This window comes from Balaenoptera borealis (genome assembly GCF_965194805.1).
Source record: "Balaenoptera borealis genome assembly, chromosome: 1".
NCBI classification, from domain to species: Eukaryota; Metazoa; Chordata; class Mammalia; order Artiodactyla; family Balaenopteridae; genus Balaenoptera; species Balaenoptera borealis.
In genome coordinates, this window is record NC_138860.1 from 104,690,481 (window position 1) to 104,717,034 (window position 26,554).

Sequence of the window (26,554 nt, forward strand, 5' to 3'; positions counted from 1 at the left end):
GAATAAAAACAAAAAACCTCAGCAATTTAAAGCATGACCAAAAAAACCTTTAAGAGAGCTAAGAATCATGAACAGAAAACTTACTTGATAAAATCATCTCCCTGTATTGTTTAATTTTTTCATAAAGTCTTCTCCTGTCACAAGTCTAACTCTTGTAGTCTTCATTAGTCTACAATTAGTGGCTTTTTAACCCTTCCCACATTATAACAAATGTCTTTTCTCACGGTTTATTTAGCAATACTCTAAAACATTTCAAATAAAAATGAAAACTATTGGTTTTTCAAATAGAAGCTTACAAATTGAAATAGAAGGAATATCCTGGAAAAACAATTTCCCTGCTAGCAAATAAAAAGTACAGAAACAATTAGTATTCAGAGCCCTTTACCTTTTTATCTTTATCTGTCTTTTACCATTGGACTGCTCCCACAGATCAGAAAAAGTCAGATACTTAAAAAAAAAAAAAGCAACTCTCCATTTTGAAGATATGTTTGCAGTTACTAATAATAATTACTCTATCAATCAACGTGTAACTAACTGAGTCAGATCAAATTAATTACATAATTTACCAGATTCACCTGGTGCTCAGGGCAACAGCAGAGCACATGTGAGGCACACTCTGACCTGCTTTTATATTTTTACCTCCCTTGAATCACTTATGGTACCTCAGTGCCTCCATTATTGAGATTCCCCTCCTTCCCTGTATGACGTGTGTGGCAGGAGGCATGTAAAAGACATTTGTAGTTATAAAGAAACCATGACATGGCATCAATAAGCAATCACAAAACAAAGAAATTTACATTATTTAATATTTACTGAGCCAAATTTCCTCAATGTTCAAGTACCTGGTGACTTTTAACAACTTAGTTGTTGAATTAACTCTTTCAAGAAATGAACCTAAGCTAAGCAATTCATGAATAAGCTATGTTTCAAACTTGGTACCTTGGTTCTGATATGTATATTTTCTGTGTCTACAGATATTGGTTTGGTTATTTCCTGTTTCTTGTTGATGGAGGAGAATCAACTTTCCAAAAGTATGCATGATTCTTTTAGAACTTCTTGCTCTCTTATGAGTTTAAAGTAAATCCATTTTCTTTACCTTCTGATTAGTAATCTGTTGGTTGAAAAATATAAAATATTGGTATGGTCTACAAATGTTCTGCCACAACTGAATCACCCTTTGAGTGACAAAAAATAAATAAAGTTCAGAAAAGTTTACACTATGTTATTCACTGGAATGGAGAAATCATGTTGCAAAAGTGTGTGAGTATGAGTGAATGAGTGTGAGTGTGTGTGCATGCATGTTTTACAGAAGTGCCAAATATTACAGAAGTAATTTCCCCACCTTAACTATTCAAGATAATTGCTCATATCTTAGGATTCCCATGGTGAGAAATGAATGAATCTATTTCCGAGATTAAGATCATTAAATGTTAATGCTGGAAAGGATCTTAGAAACTATCCAGGCCAGTTATTTTTACACTATTTTTTGGCAGCAGTGCCTTTTTTTTCCGAATTAAATCTTATGTAATACATGCAGAATAAATATTTGTTGAATGAATCTTGAGGTGGAAATCCAATATATAAAACAGGTCATGGGTCAAATAATAAATTATGGGGGGGAGGCATTTACTGTGTCTCTGTCATCTGTTCCCTCCCCACATAATCAACCCCTTTCCCTGGTTAAAATGCCTCCATAGAAACCTTAGAACTCTCAGGAGCTTAGCTGGAAATAAGACTGATCTAATCCAACCTCCTCATTCTGCAAGTGGGAAGAATGATCCCAAATGTTTAAGTGACTAAAGAGATTTCCCCCAGCTGGTTAATGACAGAATCAAGGGTAGAAGCAAGTCACCTGACTGCAGTCCTGACCAGGGAAGTCGTCTCACCCACCTTTGCTCTCCTTGCCCCTCCTGGTCCCTGGTGCCACACTAGGTTCTCTCTGTCCATCTCAGGTGGTTTCCTATGACCCTGGACTCCACTTTCCTAGATGGAAGGGTTGACAGTTCCCTTCCCAGTAAGTAGAGCTATGATGTCCAGCCCTTCTCAACTCTCTCACTCTACATTCTCACTTTAGACAGTACGAATGGTATAAGCTTGCAAGTCTGTATACACCCCCCAAAAAATGAATGAATGAATAAATACATAATGTAGGTCTTAAAATTTGTTTTATGAGTGTTTGTGGGATGTGCAGATGGCAAAAAGTACAGATTTACACAAATATGAATGTGGTCTTTCTTTAAAATGGTAGTTTCAAATGACCTTGAAAAAACAAAAATAAGAAATATAGGGCTTTAATCATTAAAGGCAGTTAAATCTGTTTATGGCAGGTACCTCTGAAATAGGCAGTGTATGTTTGATTGTCTTAAAAGCTGAAACAGGTTTTTAAATTTCCAGGATATTTTTGTCAGTAAGTAGTTAAACACAGCTCCTTATTAGGGGAATAAGCTCCCTCTGGCTTCTCTTAGAATCTTGAAACATCCCTTTATCCTCCTCTTTGGCCCTGTTTCCTTTCTTTCTTTCTTTCTTTCTTTCCTTCCCCTCCTAATCTATAACTGGGCCCATCTGCCTTCGGAGGAGCTGGTGTCTGCAGAGACCAAAGCCTGGGCTCTGAGAAAGCTCAGGCTCCCTCTGGCATGTCTCTCTGATGCAGAGTAACTTCCCCCTGAGGCTGAGCTTCTGAGAAATCACTCACACTGTGGATTCCACACCAGTAAGAACCTGGAAAAGAATAATTAAATAAGCAGAGGACATTTAGCAGACACCAGCTGTTCTCAATCAGCCCCTCCGCTATGGTGGGAAGAGGCCTCCCAGGGACCTGTGGGCATCAGTGATTTGTTTTGCTACATTTTGAAATGTCTAGCCAGCTTCTCCTCATAAATAACTACTCCAATGAGTTAGTCAGTTTTAAGTTCTGGAAAATGAGTAGAATACTCTGATACAAACTCTCAATACTCTCTAAGTTTCTTAACTCACCAATTTTTTTTTTTTTTTTTAGTCCTGGATGAAGACATCTGACTTCTCTGTTTTGTACCACTGTTTTTCTTCCCCAAATCCTTAGGCAATGTTTATTTTGTGAAAGACCAACTAAACAAATTAAGGAAATGGATGAGAGAACAGAACGGTAAATCTTGAAAGTCACAGAGAATGTGACAATTGCCTTTTTAGAGTAGAACTGTGGCATAGGTAAGAGGGTAGATTTATTCTTAAGTCCTTAAAGCAGAAGGAGGGCAAAAGGGGGAACATTACAAAGAGAGAAGTTCAGAGCCAGTCCTTTAGCTTTCCACCGATGGAAGGGGCTGCCTATGAAGCAGGGAAATCCCTATCATGTAGAGTTCAAGCGGAAACACAAGGAGAATACATAGGAGAAGTGTCACTGAGTGGAAAGACATAGGACCAGATATGACTTCTAAGTCCTTCCCAACTCTGAGTCATTACGATTTCCAGGATATGAGAAGAAGTGATCAACCAACCTGAATTTGAGGATGTCTTCGGTTTTGTGTTTAACTGTTTTTTGTCATTGTTTTTACAGTTGTTTTTTTTAGAGCCTTGAGGTTGCCTTGAGTGAAGAATATACATTTCTTATTTCAGTTCCAACTAGTCTCATAAGAAATAGGAAAACTGCTATGCAGTGACATCTTTATTAATACATCCTCCAGAACACAGCTTCTTTTAGTGTGGTCTGTCAACATCTCTATTATTCCTGTCCTCACATTTCTTCTCTTCACAACTAAAGTCATTAGCATGCTAAACCACATTTCATTCTCTGAGACGAAACCTATCTTCAGACAGAAAATTTATAAGGACTTTTCATCAGGTATCTCCTCTAAATCATCAGGTATCTCCTATTCTAAATTGAATAGGTTTTAGTAAATGGATTTTTTTCTGCTTTATTTTCCCCTACCTTGTACCCCCCTTTCATTAGCTAGATCCCTTATTCTTTTTTGCCTCAGTCTGTACTTTCATGAAATTCCCAGACATTCAGCATAAACATAAGACCTAGCAATGTTCAACCAGTTGATTCTGTCCTCTTCAAAGAATCAGAATGCTGTCCCTTTGCCTGTCCCTCCACTTGTGTCTTGCCAAGCCTTTACTGCTAATTATTCCTTTGGAGTCCCAACTGCTACTTGTTTCCACATTGTTTGGATAATGCCCTCCACCTCGCTGGGTGCATCTCCTCTAAAGCGAAGTTTTTTCAGCTATTGGTGAATGGACATAGGCGATCTATCTGCAATTTATCTGCAGAGGATGAACATAAAGAGCTCTGATCTGAAAATGGGAGAAAACTGGTATAAGTCCCATATATAGCATATATGCTATATATATATTTATATATATATAAATATATATATCATATATATTTGATTATATTATATATGTTATATATAATATATGTATATATATTATATATACATATATTATATATATGATATATATGTATATCATATATATAACATATATAATATATTACTAAACGGGTGACTTCGGAAAACACTGCTTCAGTTCTTTGCGTTTGTTTCCTCATAAATAAGATAATGTCTATTTCTAAGGGTATTGGTTCAAAAGAAGTGAGACTAATATAAGAGAAGGGGTTTTATAAAAAGAAAAACATGCTGAAATGCAAGATATTTTTATTTTTATTTTTACCTCAGTCTTCAGGATCTTTCTTTCCTGTTCAAAGCCCCTGAAGTTCTCAGAGACTTCTCACAAAGTAACTTTGTATTTATAAAGCATAGCTCTGTAATTAAATTGTAAGTAAAAAATCCAAACTTGAAATCCAATTGTTAAAATTATCATTTTAATTCTATTTAGAGCATGCCTAAATATTTCATGAGTTTTGTAATATTAAAAACTGCTAAATAGTTCATTTAGTTCTTCTAATTAACACAAAAGGTTCAAAGAGAATTGCATCAGTAATCACAGTGATTAGCAATGCTTTGGATAGCAATAAACCGTATGCACCCTCCAGGTCCAAGTAGTCAGCTTCACGGTAGTTCAGAAAATGCTATCAGAATTATCGTCATCATATATAAAAGGGAATTTCAGATAACTGGTGGTGCAGTATGGGGGTTAAACTTTCAAGCTCTGATATCAGACTGTGCAAGTGCAAATCTCAGCTCTGCTGATTACCTCCTACATGACCTTGAGCAAGTTCCTTACTGTCTCTAAGTCTCAGTTTCCTAACCTATAAAATGGGCAGAATAACATCACCTGGTTCATAGAGTTACTGTGATATTCAAAGGCAGTAATGTATGTGAACTGCCAACTAATGGCTAGAGCACCATAAATGTTTGCTATTACTATTATATGAGTTTTATTGACACCTAAGTAACTGCTCTTTTAAGTTAAAATGAGAGCAGATCTTTTCTCATTGGTATCCAAAATCCATCTAAATATTTCTTTCCACCTGAGGTCTTAGCTGGTTTTATTTTTATCCTCTTTTCAATGCCAATATGGGTGTCATAAAAGAGAACACTAGACACGCTCATAAAGCTTCCTTTATCACTAAACCTGACACAGAAGTCTCTGTCAAACCCACACAACTGTCAAGCACTCATCTTTTATACTAGCTTTTTTCTCTTTTGAGTTACCTTTTTCTTGCCAGAGAGGTAACTTGCTATAGTTGAGATCATTCAGACTAACTCTGTAGCAGATAAAGCCATGGCTCTTTTCAATAATTCTTACAAGAAGACAATTGAAAGTACAAACAAAACTGGAGTCTACTTTTATTAAGCTGACACTTCAGGAAGAATACTAAATGAACATCAAACCCTATTCACCTTTTCTGCTTCCCTCATTCCAGAGAGCAACTGACACCTTGCCCTGACATTATAAGCTCTTTACTAGTTAGCCAAACACCTGGCAAGAGAACATCAATATTAATGATGCCAGGTTTAATAATCAGTATTTGCACTGCTGTTAAAGATATTTTAATATTATAATTGGGTGGTCCCTGCTCCTTTATACAAAAGCTAAATTTATTCTAGTGAGAAGCCTTAATTTTCTGACATATTTGAGATTTGTGTCCAACGTCAGGAGAAGCCTAGTTGAAACTGTAGAAACTATGTCGAGATATATTCGTTCCATACTGTTACTCAGCTTAAACCTTTAATTACATCATTGAAACTACTCTGCTAAGCTGTACCTATCTCCGTTCTGTAGATAATCTCTTTGCATTTTTTCTTCTTTAGTATGAAAAGATTATCTTTACGATCTTATCTGATTCTAATAATATATAATTCTAAGTACATCTTTCTGTCCCAATCATAGTCAGGCATAAATGCTAGAAAGAAGGAGTAAGGGGAATCAAAAGAAAGAAATGATAATGAATCCAATACCTCAGAAATAAAAGGCAGCACAGGACACTTCTATGAGCTATCTGAAAAAGGAGACTAAAAGACAGGTTTGGCACCATTTCCTTTTCATTACAGACCAAGGACAAGGACTATGACATCTTTTTGAATTTCACGAGTTTATAATTTATAGCTTCCCCATGATTGTTGTTGGAATGCCTATAAGCACCCTATAGTGATTTTCTCTAAAGCCCTTGAAAGGAAAAAATCTGTGTGTTGGTTGATGGTATGTGACGAGCTAGGGCCTGGGAGAGAATAAGTAGGAGATTATATCTCTTCTGCTGCAAATTACAAGACAGAAGATGCCACAGACTATGGCAGCTCTGTGGAGAGAGGTCAGGCTGGTTTAGTCCTTTTAAGAATCTGCTTCCTACCAGGCAAAGCGCTCCAGTCTAAAGGCAAACAGACCAGCCCAGTAACACTGGGCATTGTGCAAAATAGTTCTCTGCTGGGCACCATTCACCTCCATGTTCCTAGCCCCATCTCAGCCTCTCTTTCATCCTTCCTTGTTCCAGCCCCTCCAGCCTGAGTCATTAAATACTTTCTTTTCTAGACAAAATTCATCTCCCTCTTCTCCTGATAATATAAGAAATATCTCCTTATCTGCTGATTCCCTGGAAACCATAGAGGGAAGGACAAAGACTGAAGAATTTCAGATCCCAGCTGTAGAAGTTAGTCAGAGCTTAGCTAGAAGGAGGCCCACTGGTTTATCTGACATTTCCACAGGCAAAAGAAACTCAGATGCAAACTGGATGGTTTGTCTATGTAACACCTGTCAGGTAGGTTTTTCAATATCCATATGATTGACCTTTAAGAACGATTATCTGGATGTTCAGCATCATAGTAATATGGCCATAGCAGTGGAATTAAAAGCAAGATTCTAGCTATACAGTCCAATAAGGAGGCCACTGTGGCTACTGGGCACTTGGGATGTGGCTGGTCCGAGCTGGGGTGTGCTATAAGTGTAAAATGCACACTCAATTTCAAAGAGTGTACAAAAAAGGAGAAAAAAACAATGTAAAGTATTTCATGAGTAATTTTTATATTGAGTACATGTTGAAATGATAATATTTTGGATATACTGGGTTAAATAAAATATTAAAAGTAATTTCACTTGTTTCTTTTTACTGTTTTAAACCTGCCTACTAGAAAATTTAAAATTATACACGTGGCTCTCATTCTATTGGACAGTACTGCTCTGGCTTCATACATAGCTCTACTATATACAAGCTGTGCATTCTTAGGCAAGTTAACTAATTTTCTCTTCTGTGAAATGGGAATAATAATTATTCCTGCTTCTTAGCATCCTTCTTTGTACCCCTGCATCAGCAAGTCAATGGATGTGAGCTATCCCGTGTAATAGGGTCTGACCTTGAGCAGGCAGCATTCTTCAGCCTCAGCAAACCCCAGAGAGAACTCAGCTGAGAGTCAAGCCACTGACACTCTCAGCACCTGGAATAATGAATGAGTGTCTCTCTGGGCAGTGCATTAAGACATCCACAACAGCTTCTGATTGCATAGTGGAGAATGTATGCTCAAAGCAGAGTTCTTCTGAAAAATAACTAGACAAAAAATGAGTTACTGATTTTTGTACTTGATAGAATGTACTTGATATGGCAGATAGGAAGTAGCCAATATATCCTGTAGCTGGATATAGACTAATTATTGAAAAAGACATATGAAAGACAGATAACAATACTAGAAAATACACATTAAGTGCCTAATGAATAACACAGACAATCCTTCAGAAGAGGTTGAAACCATGAGGACTGAGTAAATTGAAGGTTTGTAAGAGGTATTCCAAGTAGGAGAACAAAATGAGTAACATACAAAGATGTGAATCAAGGTTGCACGCTTTCAGGGCACAAAAAGACCAATTTGGTTGGAAAGAAGTTTCTTATAGGAAGATACAGAAAAACTAGAAACAATAGGAGGCAGACTGCAGTAGAACAGGAATGTCACTTTAAGATAGGGTTCTAGTGAGTTTGGGTGACAAGTGCACAAAAGTAATTTGGGAAGGTCAGTTTCAGCGGCCTATGCCAAAATACTATCTTTAACTCTTCTGAGACTCTATATCCTTTGCAAAACAATGCTGGTCTAATTATTTTTACCCTATATTCTCATGTGATACCTTTCCAGCTTTATTAATAATTGACCCTTCAATACATGAGAAGCTCTCTGGGAGAGGACTTTGCTTCAGAATATCACACATGAGTAATAATCAGAAAAATACATACTACTACTAATTACCATTTACTGTTGAGGAAGACAAGCTAACAGACCCTGTGTAGAAAGATTGGTGATATGTGACTAAGTATTGAATATTTAGTAGATACTTCTAAAGTTGCATTAAATTGTCCAAATATGACAGAAAGCATTAGGAAGTGGTGTAGGATCAATAAATAGTTAATAATATGGAATCAAAAGAAAAAGAAAGATTCTCCTTCTGAGCACTGAAAAGGAAGGTATAACTGAATGAAGCTGTGCTGCCTATGCGAATTATTTAATCTCTTTCTTTTTAACTTTAGAGAATAAAATCACAAACTTTAAATATCAAAAAAAAACATGCTTTGCTTACAATTATACAAACCCACACTCTTTCTCTCTTTGTCTGTGTTTTCTGTGTTTTGTGCTATTGATCTCCTCAGACTCAGATTAGCCCCAAAGAAGGATGGCAGGTATACAGCTCAGCACAGGATCCTGATGGACGATGCATTTGCACAGTGGTTGCTCCAGAACAAAACCTGTGCTCCCGGGATGCCAAAAGCAGGCAGCTTCGCCAGCTGCTGGAAAAGGTAGGTGTCCTTTGTCCCCTGTGAATATTTTTATTGAAATCTACCATTCTTTGAAAAGGAAATTATGGGAAGGCAGGTAATGGTGAGGAGGGTTCTTCCAATTTTTGTCCCCCTTCTCAAATAAATGCTTTCCCCTTCCTTGAAAGTAGTACCTCAAGATTCCTGCTCTGTTGTTCTATTTATCTGACTTTTACTTGTCCCAATCTTGCCTTAAGACTGGCTTTCTGTCATATTTCTTAATATCTAGTCTATCTCTCCTTAAGAAGAAAATAGTATGAAGTCTTATTCCAGTGACAGAAATTTAGCCTCAACTTTCAGGATCACACTAGGCTCTTTGAGCTCATACTTTTCGATCTCATCAACAATCTTGCAGGGAAGTTAAAATAATGGCATACAATATGCAAGCTATCTGGACAGATAATGAATAATTCCAAGCATTTAACATCATTTTCTAAGTCATTCCTTTGAACATTAAGTTCTTCAATTTCATTCAATAGCATTCTCTCCATATAATTTACTTAAGCTGGATCCATAACAATCAAATGCAGAATGCCCTTGATTTATTCTCTTTCACAGATGAAAGTCATCTCATGAAAGGTTATTTATGTTTAGTTTAGGGAGAAAAAAAACAATGAATGGTTCTTTCAGTTTTCCTCATTCACACTTTCACTGTGTTGGCCTCTGAATATGGTTGGACAGCTGGGGTGGCCAGAGTGATGGAAGGATGACAACATATTTGAATTTTAAATATCTTCAGGGATAATAAGATATATTAGGTAGTATGTGTTTTTAGAGGATATCATGCTCAACAATCCACTCTGTGAAATATCCTTTCCATGATCATTTACACAATTATAGCACTGAATAGGAAGCTTTAACAGAAAATTAAGAGAAGCTAGAAAAATGAAAGCACTGAATTTGTTAATACAGACATCCCTAGTTTATGCAATTTTAAGTCTAGCTACAGTAACTCTCTTCCACTGCCATATAATTAAAATAACTTTCCTCAGTGTACATTACTTGGAAGTATATTGATGCCCTAAGATTTTAAGAAGACTTATTTTCACATTTTCATACAGAGATTAGTCTGTTTTTTCTGCCCTTATCCTTGGAGTCATCATCACCTATTTGCTTTCTCTTCTTAAGTCTCTTTTTTAAAAAGATCCAGTCTTCCCTGCTCCTTCAATATCTGTCCCCTAAACAAGAGCAAATGTAACTGTCATTCAAGTTAATGACCCCAGCTAACGTGCCTCTCAACTGTTAAAACTGTTCATGACATATGAACTATGATTATTCTTCTCTTCATAGATTTTCTTTATATCTATGAAAAAGTTCAAACATATAGTTTAATATTATTTGGTTACTAGGGAAATTAATTATTTTGGTAAAAAGATTTAATCTTTTAAATCCAATTTTGCTTTTCTATTAACTTGTATTTCCTCTCAGATTACTAACTTTCTACTCCATCTTCTTTTCTACGCAAAAATATCTTCTTTCTACATCAACTATGATGAGAAACATTTTCTTAGACTCGATAATCTTATTTCTGTTACTATTTTCAGTACAGCATTGCATACACACACCCACACATAGACTTGGACATTTCTTCAAAAATCAGCTGAAAAATTCAAATAAACTATGAATGTCAGGAAGTGGATAATACTCTCTTCATGTCCAGAGGGAAATGTATTCCAGAGCTATGATAAAACCAGGAATTAGTAAAGGATGAATAAGGTCTGAAAAGTACAACTAAGGGGATTGATTGAAGCAATCATTGAAGTTTATATGACCATACCATCCAATAGGCAATTTGTTTACCATTTTAACGAAATTCGAGAAAATCACACCTTTAAAAATGCAGCGGCATAGCACAGGGAGATCAGCTCGGTGCATTGTGACCACCTAGAGGGGTGGGATAGGGAGGGTGGGAGGGAGACGCAAGAGGGAGGGATATGGGGATATATGCATACGTATAGCTGACTCACTTTGTTATACAGCAGCAACTAACACAACAATGTAAAGCAGTTATACTCCAATAAAGATGTTTAAAAAAATGCATCAATACCTAAATGACAAAAAACAAAATTTATTAACAAAATCAAGGTCACCACAGGTTAGATTAAGCAAATTCACCATTTGGTAGTGTTATGGAAACAGAGGAATAATAAATTGTGTGTACTATTTAGAGTGGCCTGAAGGAAGTAAGTAGCACTGGTTTGCTGCACTGACCCAAAGAAAAAACATCTGAAAGCAGCATTCCTTATGCAGACTGAGCCAGTCCCTTGCTGGCTTCTCTATAGTTTTACAAATATCCAAGGTACCAGATGGCAAATAGGAGCCTGACCGTTAAGCAGCCCATGTCATTATTAACCAAAGGATTGATTTAGTTTACAATAAGGGAATATTCTTATTGAGAATAATATTAATAACAATAGTTCCCATCTATTATATTTGTATCTGCTCCATTCAAACCTTATAGCAGAGGTTGTTGCCCTTCTAAGTTTACATAAAAGGAAACTGGTGTTTTTTGAGGCTAAAAAACTTATCAATGTCACTCAACCAGTAGACTGTGGAGCCATACCAGATCAACTTTGCATTTTCTCAACACCATGCCAGTGTCATTCAAAATGCCACTGGTGGTACCCACACTTATTTAACTGATGCTCTGTCAAATATTTTGAATAAGTATTTATACTACTGAATATTAGAAAAATTACAATTGGTTTCACAATACATCAGGTCTTAGTGTATACAAACTAAAAATTTTCACTTAAAAAAAAATGCTTGTCTGTTAGCTATGCAGCATCTCTGTACAGGCCCGCATTGTCTAGGTCAATATTTCCTAAACTGTGATTTTTGGAATAGGATGCTGATGACATCCTCCAATAAAATAATTTTAAGAAACACGGTACATGATACTTCACTCTTGAAGATTTCCGTCATACGGTTTAATACTAAAGGTTCTGTGAAGACCTACAATAAAGAAATCCCTGTTTATTTTTGTTAATCCCAACCCTATCCAAGCATACTGAACTGTAGGGCTTCTTTTTTTCAAGTAGCCTCCACACTAATTATAAATGAGAGTGAAAATCTAAGTTAGTTTGTGTTTAAGTTCAGAAAGGCCTCAGACGTTTTATTTATACAAAGAACCAAGGTAAATAAAGAGTTCAAAACATTATCAGCGAAGAGTAACAATGAGCTTGCCACACTATGTAGACAGTCTACCCAGGGGCATGTGTAGACAGCTGAATAGCAGAACATCAGAGATAAGCAGACTAAAAGAGGAATGAGTCTCCTTCCCACAAGTGTAATCATGGGGATCCAATCTCAAGTATCACCAGGAAACTGATTCTCAGTGGGTCTCCATAACCAGTGGGAAACTAAACAGTCCTAGGTACAGCCAGCAGGAAAAGCAAAAGGCAGCCCAGAACCATCCTCCCCAGTTAGACAGCTCCATCTCTAGCTATCACCCCAAATGTAGCTCTTATAATTTTACATGATTCTGCTTGAAGGTCACAATCAAGTCTCAGCAAAAATTCTCTCAGTGCATTTTCGCATAACACAAATAAAGTTGAAAATTAAATTGATAGGGTAAGTTAGAGGCAAAATAAGAGAGGCTGTTTTAACTTTATCCAGGATATCTCACTTGCCTATCGTTTTCTAATTGTATGGATTCTGCCTAAGTACACAGAATTCCTAGGAAAATATTGGACATGCCAGAGATGTGTGTTTTCATAGACAAATGCCATATTTAAATGTGTAAATAGTTTCTTTAACACAAATGGCTTTTCTTTATTCATGCTTAACCATAATGGAGTTGAAAATTATTTTGAAAGCATTGCATTCATCCAAGATGCAGTTACCATGCTTTCAATGTTGCCTCAGTAATTCTGTGCTGCAGTAATTCTGTGTTTTTTTTAAATGAAGCTTTCTGAATGTATGAATGACAGTAAATTAAGAAATATTTGAGGGTCATGTAATACTATAGACAAACCAGTGACAGGAGAAAGATATTTTTGTTAAAATATTAAAATACTTGTTACATATTACTACTGTTGGAAGCCTAAGATAATTTTACCCAATAAATATTTGAGCAATTATTCTGCGCCTAGTTCTGTGTAAGGTCATGGGAATACAAGGTATGAATAAGACACAGATTCTAACCTCAATGAGTTTACAGAAGGGCAGCCACTTTTCTGTTTCCCATTCACACACATTACACAATTAGATTTAATATAAGCTAGACTGTAGTATGTCCCGAAAAGACAGGGTTTATAAAGGACAGGACTATGGATCAAGACAGCAGAAAAAGAAACAGAAAAATATGACCTTCTCTGACAAAAAAAAAAAAAAAAAAAACAAGTGGAGGAACTGAGGCAAGCCAAGGCAGCAGAATTCACTGCCTTTTCTGAATGTTCCATTGCTGAGGAATATATTGACAACGGGCTCTTTAAAGCCAGCTGGTCCACTAAGCTTTGTGACTTACCTGATGACAGAAATTGTCTCTGAACAAATCCCTTCCTTATTTGTAACTCACAAGGTTTTACAATGAAAATAACTTTTTTATGTGTTACGTAAATAATACTTGTTTATTTTAAAATATATGGAATAACGCATAAAAATATATGAAATGAGGTCAAACTCATCTGAAATCCCATTTTTTGAGCCCATGCTTTCATGTATTCATTTATGAATATAAAATATAATTCTATGCAAATGAATTTATATACAATATTTACCAGGGACCTCTTTCTACAATATTTATTTTGTTACTTCTTCTCTCACCCACACCTTACCACCCCCCACCAGAAAACTAATTTTAATCACCTAATATGTATTCTTCTAATCCTTCCATATCTTTCTCCATGTTTTTTGCTTATATACTGCTTTCTTTTACATATGTGTGCTCAAGTGTGTGTGTGTGTGTGTGTGTGTGTGTGTGTGTGTGTGTGTGTGTACATGTGAGACATAGTGAGAGAAAGAGAGAGGGCGGGAGAGAGGTGAATTTTATTTAGAATAAAAGGATTCAAATTATATTAAGATCTTTACATTTGCTTTTCTCACTTACTTTTCTCATGGATATTCCTCCATGTTAAGCAATGTTTCTTAAAATGTATAAACATAAGAATCACTTAGGGAATCTTGATAAAATGAAGAGTCTGCCTCAGTAGCTCTGGGTTGGGCCCCAAGATTCTGCATTTCTGACAGGCTCACAGGTGATGCCAAGTTGTTGCTCTGTAGACAATACTGTGAGTACCAAAGTATAGAGCTCTATTGTATCCTTTAAATTAGTTTAGTCATATTCTACTCCTCAACTCATTTAATAGCTCTCCTCCTATTAGAGGCTTTCACTTTGTTTTCCAGATTCTGCTGCCATAAGAATTAGAGTAGTCTTTCTTTCCTCATTTCTACATGCTTTATAGGTCACCTATTTCCCACTTCTAAATAGCCTGGGGCTCAATGAACTTCGGATGGTGCCATCACCTTAACATATATTTATTGCCTATCTACCAAACACTTAATGCAGTGGCCAATTTCCAAGTCTCTTAAACAGTATGGTCTCTGAGTTAGGAGGTGTCCCAACGCTACCACCACTCATCTTGCTCAGTTCAGCCTCACCCCTGGGAGTACTTCAGATGCAGCTTGAAGTAACTGTACTGGAATGAATGCACGCTAGATCTGTTAGACACTTCACCACCATCCACGATTGCTAAGCATCCCAGACCCTGAGGAAGTCAGAGTCAGTACTTAAAGAAACAACTTATCTTAACATTTAACAGATTGAGCCATGATAAGCTTACTAAGCCCTGGAATGAATATTCTATTTTTTAAATTTATTTTTCTGATATATCAAAATCTTATTAATATTTAGTCATTTCTAATGCTAGAATGTCCATTTTATTATTTCCTGCCTAGGTACAGTTTTCTTTTGCTAAATTATTTGAATGTTTATCATGAAGAATTAGTCTTCTGAAAGTATGTCCTGTGGAAATGCAATTATGGATTTGGCACTTCCAGTTTTTAATGTTAATGTCATTTTTGCTACTTCAGTAGTGACTGTATATACCTGTAAAAAGACAATAATGCCAATGTTCTTGTTTAACAGGTTCAAAACATGTCTCAGTCTATTGAAGTCTTAAACTTGAGAACTCAGAGAGATTTCCAATATGTTCTAAAAATGGAAACCCAAATGAAAGGGCTGAAGGCCAAGTTTCGGCAGATTGAAGATGACCGGAAGACACTAATGACCAAGCATTTTCAAGTAAGTTTAACTTCAGCAATCTTGTCAGTCCAAATGAGACACTGAGTATGATGGACAGCCACCATGGCACTCAGCTAGAAATAACTGTACATCAGCCCATATATGCAAGGTTCAAAATTCACTGGGGACATCAATCATCTCTCCACTGAAACTGACCATTACCTGGTAGGAATGCATAGAAGACTTGCTATAAAAAGAGCTTTACCCTCCTAGAGCTAGGCAGAGATTCTGGATAGATTTAAAGGCATTTCAATATGTATAACAATGGTCAATCTAGGAAAATTAATAATTAAATTTATCAAAGATTTTCTGATGATTTTATGCCTTGCTAATATGAGGAGAAATACAGAGAATATGAATTATTAAAAGAGGCAATAATACCATTTTTAACAGCACATAAACAAGGGTTGTTTCACAATTTGATACAAAAAGTATTTATTTATTTTATTTTGTTTATTTTTTTATTTATTTTTTTGGCTGCGTTGGGTCTTCGTGGCTGCGCGTGGCTCTCTCTAGTTGCAGCGAGCGGGGGCTACTCTTCGTTGCGGTGCGCGGGCTTCTCTTGTTGTGGAGCACAGGCTCTAGGAGCACAGGCTTCAGTAGTTGTGGCACATGGGCTCAGTAGTTGTGGTGCACGGGCTTAGTTGCTCCGCGGCATGCGGGATTTTCCGAGACCACGGCTCAAACCCGTGTCACCTGCATTGGCAGGCGGATTCTTAACCACTGTGCAACCAGGGAAGTCCCACAAAAAAGTATTTTTTTAGACTTTAAGCTGTTTATTGGTAATTATCTAGAAACACTGAAAATGGAGAAACAATGCTTTTAAGCATGCTATGTGGATTTTTATTAACTATGTATGACACTGTCATAGATTAAAATAAAATCTATGATAATGCTATTTGAGCTTCTATTAAAAAGAAATAGTCTGCCTTACAAAGGCATAGCACATAGTTTATAAAACATACTGTGATTTTACAAGCATAATAGCCTCTGCTTTCCCTGCCAGTTAGGAAGTGAGATACACTGCTAATGGTGAGGGAGTGGGCCTGAATCCAAGTTCTTGGTCAAACATTAGAAGTGCTTTTCATACAAAATTATGATTGGCAGGGAGCTAGTCAGGGACATGAAACAGGGTCTCTGCATGACACAGTTTAATATGGCAGAAATTAGCATGGTTTTGTAATTTTCTTCAGTGGTGCTCAGGAGCCTGAGTAGAAAGGTATAAAAAACAATCTTGGGCTTCCCTGGTGGCGCAGTGGTTGAGAGTCTGTCTGCCAATGCAGGGGACACGGGTTCGAGCCCTGGTCTGGGAAGATCCCACATGCCACGGAGCAACTGGGCCAGTGAGCCACAATTACTGAGCCTGCGCGTCTGGAGCCTGTGCTCCGCAACAAGAGAGGCCGCGATGGTGAGAGGCCCGCGCACCGCGATGAAGAGTGGCCCCGCTTGACGCAACTAGAGAAAGCCCTCGCACAGAAACGAAGACCCAACACAGCCATAAATAAATAAATAAATAAATAAATAAATAAATAAATAAATAAATAAATAAATAAAATAACGTGAATATCTTAAAAAAAAAAAAAAAAAAAATCTTGCACTGAACCAGTTTTAAAGTTTTCCCAGAAAGGTAAAACAGAAGGACAAGAGGGTAAGAAAGTTTAGGGTATTGACAAGAGAGGGGGCTAAAGTGATGAATCATGAGATTAAATTGAAGAGAGAAGTAAGCAAAGCCAGAAGGTTAAGAAATGATAACAAATTAGAGCAAGGCCTAGAAGATAAAAATAAATTTAAAGATTATTGGAAATAAGAGAATGAGTAAACTAGCAGAATAGAGAAATTATGGGGGAATGGTAAACACAGAAGAGTATAAGGCTGAAAAGCAAATAAATTAATTTTAACCAATATTTATTGAGCACATACTGTGTACAAGGCAGTGTTGGGCCCTCTGCTGGGTATATAATACATAATCTCTCTTCTATGAAAGACAACTAACAAACAGGCAGGTAAAATTTGACAGTAAAAAGAGGCATAAACATCAAAATGGCACAAAGGGAAGAATTATTAACTTTTCTTAATTTTGTTTAGAGAAGTTCAGGGGAAGAGCTACAAGACTTGGCAATATTCAAGAAAACGGTTTTGGACTTAGTGCCCACTTTCCTCCCCAGAAAATACTAAATTACAGAGGAGATTAAGAAAACCAAAAGATGTTCAATGTCAATTTTCAATATTCAGTGTTAGGGTGTAGACGATAGACCAATACCGTGAGCCTGATGCGATGCTAAGGCTATCAACAAAGCAGGAATGATCAGCCGGTACTTACGGCACATAGGGAGCATTCCCAGAAAGGAAGGGGGACAGAAGGAGAGAAGCTCGGGGTTTCCGGCTCAGAGTGAAAATCATTCAAGCTCAGATGGACAATACAGAACTCTGTGACGCCAAGGGACAACTTGCAAGTAGCAGGGCTGGCAGAGTTGGTGACAAATGATGACACGTGTGCATCTATGGGAACTTATGGGAGAAGAGAGGAGACAAAGAAACAGAAAGATACAAGTTTGCCTAGCAGAAGCCAAGCCACCAATAAGAAAACTTAATTTTTAGGCAGCTCCATAGAACATGATGATTTTGATTTTCCTAGTTCATGTAATCCACGTGGATACTGAACTTGTATGTCAAACTCCAAATAGCAATAATGATAATAACATCATTTTCTTGAAGGATTACACATATTCAACACATAGTTCCAAGCACTTTAAATATACTATATATTAACTAATCTAATCCTCACAACAATCCTATAAGGTAGACACTGTGTTTATTCCCATCATTCACATGAAGAAACTGATGTACAAAGAAATTACGCAATTCGTCCAGGATCGTATATCTAATATGTATCAGAACTACAAAGTCCAGCTCCCGAGTTAAGCCTCCTAATACCAATGCTATATTACCTCTCCAAGCAGACTATAGCTCTCTGAATTAAATTTAATAATAATAATTAAATGCTCAAGATATGCTTGTTAAATGTATTTATTCACCAAGTCCTATCATGAGTCAGATTTTGCTCTAGCTGCTGAGGTGCCATATATGAGAAGAAGAAATGGAACATTCCAAAAGTAAGTTTAACATTGAAGAATACTTTTAAATTGGAAGAAAATCCTCCTCTGGCACACCCTTTTCAGCTTATCAAAAAATCTAAGTAGGTTGTGTCTTCTATATTCTTTATGATAAAAAAGCTTGTTCTAGTTATACTTGAGACTATCATTCTTATATGAAGAAATCTTGGTTGGGTAAGATAGTCTAGGTATACACTTTGCTATAAGAGCAACATAGTAGAAAATGAAATTCTAGAAAGGATAAGTAAGCACAGATCTGTGTTATTCTACTTTAATCTTTTAAGTATTTGATATGTACATCAGTTGGACTTTCTATTGCTCTCTGACAAGTGTCCAGAGTTAGAATCGACTGCCAATAATTGAATTATAAATTTTTGAAAAGACCCCAAAATTCATATATATACACACACACACACACACACACACATATATATAATTTTTAGCTCAGGGGAAATAAAATGCCACCAAAATTGTGACACTGAATTACTCTCTTTTCAATATTCCCATACTAGAATATAAAACTCTTCATTGTAACAGTTGCTATAATACGCAGCAAATGGTACCATCAGAACTCTTCTCATTAAAATCCTAATGAAGCAACTGTGTCTTCCTTTAGGGATAGCAAAAAATGCTCAAACTAATAAGAAGTTTATTTCAAAAGGAGCCACTAAAATGAGCAAAGCTGTGCAATTCTGCCTTTTGACTGTGATATTTATCAATCTTTCTCATTATTAAGACTCTCTGTCCCCTCCCACTCAATATGGACATACAGACAAATTCTAAGTATTCCAATCTTACAGAACAAGTGGAAATTCCCCCCAAGATACACAAGCCCATAAATCAGGGTGGCAATGGGAGCTCCTGCTATCTTAATGCATTGATAGTGATAACATGTTCTAAATGTAATTGTAAAATGCAGTTTTCAGCTCCTTAAATTCGTTAGCATACAGCGCGGTTTCTGCTATGATCATAGCAGTGACAGCTCTTCAGCGAATGCGATAGACTGCAATAAGCTCACAACTGAATCAAACTCATAAAATGTTTTCACTGACCACCACCACCAAGTTAAAAGAAAGGAAAAAAAGGTGACACGTTCAGAAACTGAAAGCGAAACTGCAGGTTTGGCTCAGTCCCAAGATAGGAGTGAGGGAAACAGTGTTGGCAAAGTATACTTCTTGTTCTCTAGACCAAAATCAACGTTTCAGTTTCAAACAACTCTGTGCTCTTTTATCACATAAATTATGAGCACCTTAGCCCCTGAAAGAGTTAATTTCACTACATTGGTAAGCAACTCTGCCTTACATAAAGAGCTCTAAATTATCTTTGCTAAGGCAAATGAAGTCGGAGAATGGGTAATAATTCAAAATAGTAAACAGCAACATACATTTCTTTGAGCTTTGAAAAGCTTTGCATGATTTACTATACTTGCTGAACTTACCTTCCTAATGATGCTGTGCTAAGAAGGATATTAAAAAGGAGGAGGAGTAGAAGGACAGAGTGGTGGAAGCCCAAAGTTGGAAAAATTCTGTTAGGCAAAAGCTGTTCCAGGATCCAAAATTTCCTGTAAGTACCCCTATATTATTAATAATTAGTTAATGGGTAAATAGACTAAAACAGGATATTTGACCTATTTCTAATAATTCGTAACTAGAAGATGGACCCTGCTTCTATTTCCTAACTAAATAATGCATTGTTCACTTTTTAAAATGCCACCAGAAAGCAAGATAGTACATAAACCCAGAACTGCTACCATAGGAAGTTTTGTAATTATGATAAGGATCAATCTGTTTCATAAGCAAGTAACCATTTAAAGAGGTGTTCTTGTATTGAAAAGCTGAGATAAGTGGATTTACTATTAATGATCATGTAGCCACTTACATTCTCATGAAATACACAATTTCAATCAAAAATCAATAAGCAATTGTGAATCTGTCTTAAAAATCTCCCTTAAGTATCATGTGAAAAAGAATGTTGCTGTTTGATCTGTTTAAATGACTCTCATGAATAACTGGCTGCTTTTCACAGGAGTTGAAAGAGAAGATGGACGAGCTCCTGCCCTTGATTCCTGTGCTGGAACAGTACAAAACAGATGCCAAGTTAATCACCCAGTTCAAGGAGGAAATCCGGAATCTGTCTGCCGTCCTCACTGGAATTCAGGAGGAAATTGGAGCCTATGACTATGAGGAACTACATCAAAGGGTGCTTAGCTTGGAAACCAGACTTCGTGACTGCATGAAAAAGCTAAGTGAGTAGAACAATTCCATCTGTCCAGGTTGTGTTTTTAAGTAGTTTCAATGACAACTGCATTCTTACATTTTGGAAATAGTCATGAATTCCTAATTCTAGGGAAACTAGTACCTGCTTTCTAAGTGTAAAATAAGTGTTCCTTGATGGCTTAAGCAGACCTGGTTATTCAAGGTTATCTGATTAACAGTTGCCTGATTTTCAGAGCACCCTGTTAACCGCAGTGGCTTGAAATAAGAGGTCTGGCAAATACAGCAATGCTATTGGCCACACTAATGGAAATAGGCTTTATTCCAAACAGATTATCGGTGATGGTCAATCACTGTGTGGCCACGGAAGAGGAAAGCCATTTCTGGCAGTAGAGAAAGTTAGAGACTGGGGAAAAGGCCATTGCCCTGGGACCAAACGTGAAACAGCAATGATAAGGAAATGAATACAATTTCTCTACTATGCAGAGCTGCCATCTGCTGCTCTGATCCACTCCAGAAATAAAAAGGAGGTACCTACTCAAATACATATTCACTACTCTACAAGGGGCCAAGCATGTGACATGGGGAATGAACTTTAATTTTTGACTCCTAAAATGTGTGGTTCCACCTGGTCTGAATTTACAGACTTTTCCATTGCCAATCAGTTGAAGTCATCATGGGACTAGTTTGTAACAATGTGAAATAAATAAGTGTTCATGAATTGACTAAGAGGGATTGTAAATCCATTTAGGAATAGTATTTTAGTTGTTGACATGCTGTGATATGATGGTGTTAGGTGAGGGGGACTCAACAACCATAGAAAGTGTTCTCTCAAGGTAAGAAGAACTTTTCTGGAATAGGAAATAAACTGGGAAGAGGAGTAAAGAATTTCTAGTAAAGAAACATTCAGAGCATAAATGTAAACACAAAATAAAATTTGGATGACTTACAAAAATAGTTTAAAGACTATTTATTTTACAGATTCAATCCAAGTGATAAAAAAAAGATAGCTAAAATACAATATGTTGCATTCAGTAATCACAGCCTCAAACAAAGTGGGGAATCGCCACATCGGAGGCCCCACTGCAGTCATCTAAGGATTTCCAAGAGAATCCAACAGAATTTATCAGAAGGCAGTAACATAAACTCTTAAGGCTAAACACACGTGCAGCAATCCTCAGCTCCTTATTTCTCATCATGCAAGGCCCATACTTTTTCACCTATAACTGGTCTCCTCATAATCATGACTCCAATAGATTCCATGACTTGCTCTTCTCTACCCACTGTCCACATTATTGCCAAAGGGATTTTTTTTAAGTACAACGTCTGAAATTATTTTCCTCTATTTAAAATTTCCTATGAATCCCTTATGCCCTAGGATACAGCCCATGGCTTAGGAGGCCCTTCATTGTGGCACTCCCTACAACTCCCATCTTAGGTCCTGCCATTTCTCTCCTCATACACTATGTCCCAGTCACATGTGCTCTAACACTCTAACCATGGGGCCACATTGAGAAGCTGTTTGTTCCTTCTCCTGAAACACTCTTTCCCCTGTTTATCCTTGCTTTATCAGTAAACATACTTTCACCTGCCACATGTGACAGACTCCTATTCATTTTGCAGGTCTCAGTTTAAATGTAATGTCTCACCTGAATCTTCACTGCTCTCCCCATGTATCCTCTGCATCCCTGCTAGGTGCTCTCAAATCTTGAAATGATTGGATTTTTCATGTTTCATTATCATTTTGTGTGTTATTGGATGTCTCTTTTGCTAGACTTCTGTTCCATAAGAATAAGTACGTCTATGATATTCACTCTAAATACTGTATCTCCCAATGCCTAGAAAACTAAGAAAAGTTACTCAGTAAATATTTGCTGAATAAATTAATTCTATAAGCAGTCATAGTAACAATTTCTAAACTTTCAACAGAGTAAATATTAGGTATTTCAACAAGTAGCAGAGAACAATCCCCTTTACTTGCAAAACAATGATCTCTTTTAGCCACATATTTGTGTCAAGATGGCATAGGACTGATTAAGATTAAGCAAGGGAAAAGTCATTTATTTAATACAGCACTTAAAAACTCCCTTACATGGTGTGCTTTTATAATTCAAGTTGTGGAGTTTATTGCTAACAGAAAATAGGTAAATATTACTGCATAAAGAAATTCTGCTGTCATATTTTATTCTTTTTTAATCAAGAAATACTTTTAGTTCAATGCACAGATTCATTTTATAGCTTGCCAGATGATGTCTGCACCAAACAAGAAGAAAATCCCAAACCAAGAATTGTTTTAGTGCTCTCAATACCTAAAAGTTACTTTAGGGGTTCAAAGGAGTATTCAAATGCATATTTATTAGCCCATAACATATCTGGGTAAAGATATTCTGTAAATGACAGTACATAGGACTAATCTGTGTAGGGCTTTGATTTGATTTGGAAGAGGTCCATTTGTTGTTGATGAACCATTGAAGACCTTGAGAATCTATTCACTCTGTCATTCCTAGTATCTCACAATAAACCCAAGCCATTGGCTTTGTATGCTAAGTCCAGGCACCTACTTAGCACAAATGGACTCAACTAATAAACAAGGACAGGCAACAGAAAGGTTCTATACCTAGTAATCACCTTGAACCTGAAAGTGTGCCAGTTATGTTTCTGAAGGATTAACATGGAAAACTCTTGGGATTCGCTCTACTTTACAAATGAACTTCACTTCTAACATACACTCTGTCTGAGTTTACTTAGCTAGAAATAATGTCCACCACAGTCAGGAAATTCTACATTCCTCTCAGCTCTTTCATAACTCTCAATTTGTTTTTACTAACCCACATATAACTCCCAACACAGAATCTCCTCCAATATTAGAAATGATATTTGGAACAAAGAGGGTTAATCTAAGTAGACACAGATTCTTCCTATTCCTTCTTACTGAACCATGGATAATGTCTCTATGGTGTCCTTAGGCCTCAGGACTGTGATCTGTAATATATGTCACAGACTTGTTTTATTAATTTTCCCCCATGGACCACAAAGTCTGAAAGACTGTGACTGTCAAATAAATTATATTAATTAGTTAACATTTATTTTTATTTTAACTAATCAAAAATATAAAATCTAGCAACCAATATAGATATCAAACAGCAATAAAACTAGCATTTAATTTTCTTGTTTAATGAAATGATTGCTATTTGAGTTAACTGATATGACCTTATAAAATATTGAAAACAGTTCTCACATCATAATGCTTTAGATTATTAGTGGCCCTCAGATCCCTATTCACTTAGTACAGAGGCCAGTGCCACAAGCAATGACTCTAACTCATTTATGCTTTTGTCCCAAGAACTGGGTACTTTTCTCCATCATACCATGCTTATGTCAATTAATCAAAACCACTTACTGAGACTCTCTTGAGCAGAGAGGATGTCTATCAACTGGACCACAATGCTTAATTGCAATGTAGAAAACATGTCCAGGTAGAGACAGACAGCCCTAACACTGTGAAATCTAAAGCCACATGGTTCCTGAAAAAATACATAAGTGAATCTTCATATTTTTCATTAAAAAAAGAATTACGCCAGTTTCAAAGGAAGTACCTGATAAGGCACATATATTTACAGAAGAAAACACAAACAATTTTGTGTGGCACGAAGTTATAATTTGATTAACACTTTACTTAGTTTTTACAATTCCTGAAAATTGGTATAGACGGGACCAAGTTATCTCTGTGAACTCTTTTAATTCCATGCCTGGCAGTATCTCATAAATAAGGGCCTGAATATCAAAATATCAGAGCACACAGACTCAGAAAACAGATGTTAAATAACATCAGGACCATTCACAGGAAATGTAGAGAAAAAAACATATCAGGGGTTCAATGTTCCAAAAAGGTCTAAAATCCAGTTGCTATGCTGCTCAGATCTAGAGTGGGATATTGGATAATTATGACATCAGCAATATAGTAACAGGAGCAATAAGGCTCATCCATCAATGGCATCTTTATTCTTCACAAAAGCCTCTAAACACACACAGCCAATTAGCAGAGGGTAAAAATGGGCTGGGGAAAGAAAATAAAATTGCAGCCGTGATGAATACATTTCCACTCACCTTTTCAGTGGATTTGCTTTTAGGGAAGATGTCACAGTGCACATCACATAAATTTTAAGAAACTAAAAAACAAACTAGTGTCATTGCCTGCAAAATTTAACTTAATAAGGTGCTGAAGGAATCACAAGTCATTGAGACCACTAGGGCACCATTCAGCTTATTTCTACTAGGGAATTAAAGTTTTAGAGAAGATAGAAATTAGAAAAAATGCTTCAACAGCAATGCATCCTAGTGGCCTGAATGAGGTACAGTAATGTACTTTCCTAAAAGTGCTTAATTTTCTCTATGAGGAACTGAGTAAAGTCCCCTGTGCTTAATTAACACATATCACATTCCTAGACATGCAAAATATAATTGTATGCATGTGAGAATTTGACTGGAAAAGCACAGCTGAAGCTCTTGCACACCCCCTGGGATCACCAATAGCTATTTAATGTAGATTATAATCAGGCTTTCCAGGTTTCCAGCCCTCCACCCCCAACCCACCCCCCACCCCTCCGCAACACTTCCTCGGGTTAGTTCTATTTTAGGGCAATAGTTTGGTGCCATCTAGTGAAGTACAGGATGCATCCTTCTATTAACAGAATCAGTTTTGAGCCTTCATGTTTAACAGAAGTAACAGTAGCATTCAAAATTTGAGATTACAAGTAATCTCAACTTGGGTTACTATTTTTATCATGTTTATGCCAAATTAGTTTTAAAAGAGAAACCAAATTGTCTACGTGGTAGTAGTCTTATTTGTACATTCAACAAATATTTATTGACTCCCCAGTGTGCACTGGCACTTAACCAGGTATTTGGGGCTACAAAGATGAGTAGCAGGCGGTGTCCTCCTACTGTCAGGAAGCTTGCATTATAGTGGGGACAGTAAGCACATAAGTAGGTAACTACAGCAGTGCTGAGAGCCTACTGCTTGACAGACACTATGCCAGCTTTTTTATGTGTGTTAGTCCTAATTGCTCTAAGAACTCAGGGTCAGGTATTATTATTAGCAATTTATGGAAAATAGATACTCAGACAGCTTAAATTAATTTGCCAAAGGTACATGTTGGAGGCAACAACTTTAAACCCAAGTCCTTCTGAGTTCAAAGACTGAGATTTCTTTCCCACACAGGATGTGTTTTGCTGGGTACCTAATAATAGAGAAACGCCCTGGACACCTCAGTAAGTTTAACTCAGTAAATAGAACCCAACTGCTGTAGAAAGAAAGAAGTCAGAGTCACTTTTGATTCTTCCTTGAACTTCACTCACATGCAATCACCACATCTCCCCTCTCCCTCACGATTTCTCAAAACCACCTCTTTTCTGCATTCACACTTCCACCACCCTAGTCCACAGCACCACTGATCACCTCTCAAATGGATTACCGCAATGGCCTCCTAACCACTCCCCTTACCTGAAGTCATTCCCTCTCTACCACACTAGGAATTTAGAGTAATCTTTTTGACATGCAAATCGAATTATATTATACCTTGTTTAAGTGATTTTCCTTTAAAATTCATTCTAAATAGCTTTGCCTCGTTTGTCTTGATGACGTGGATTCTGCCTAACTCTAGCCCTTCTCTCTCAAATTCTCACCAGGCACTCACTCTAAGCGTTAGTCATTTTAATCCTTTCAGTTCCTCAATCGTGCATGCTTCTTCACCTCCTGGACACTGAACTTTCTCTCCCCTTTCATGGAACACTCTTCCTCCCTACCTTACCTACCCAAATT

The 26,554-nt window shown here is 36.8% G+C and overlaps 1 protein-coding gene across 2 annotated transcripts in view; it reads left to right on the forward strand.

The window, feature by feature from the left end:
- The window catches only part of OLFM3 (olfactomedin 3), a 221,187-nt gene that overhangs the window by 144,073 nt on the left and 50,560 nt on the right, over positions 1-26,554 (forward strand). For both annotated transcript variants that reach the window (XM_082385714.1, XM_082385715.1), the window contains exons 2-4: positions 8,999-9,145; positions 15,252-15,407; positions 20,546-20,765. In XM_082385714.1, the coding sequence (XP_082241840.1) occupies positions 8,999-9,145; positions 15,252-15,407; positions 20,546-20,765 (523 nt within the window). The remainder of the gene's footprint in view (positions 1-8,998; positions 9,146-15,251; positions 15,408-20,545; positions 20,766-26,554) is intronic.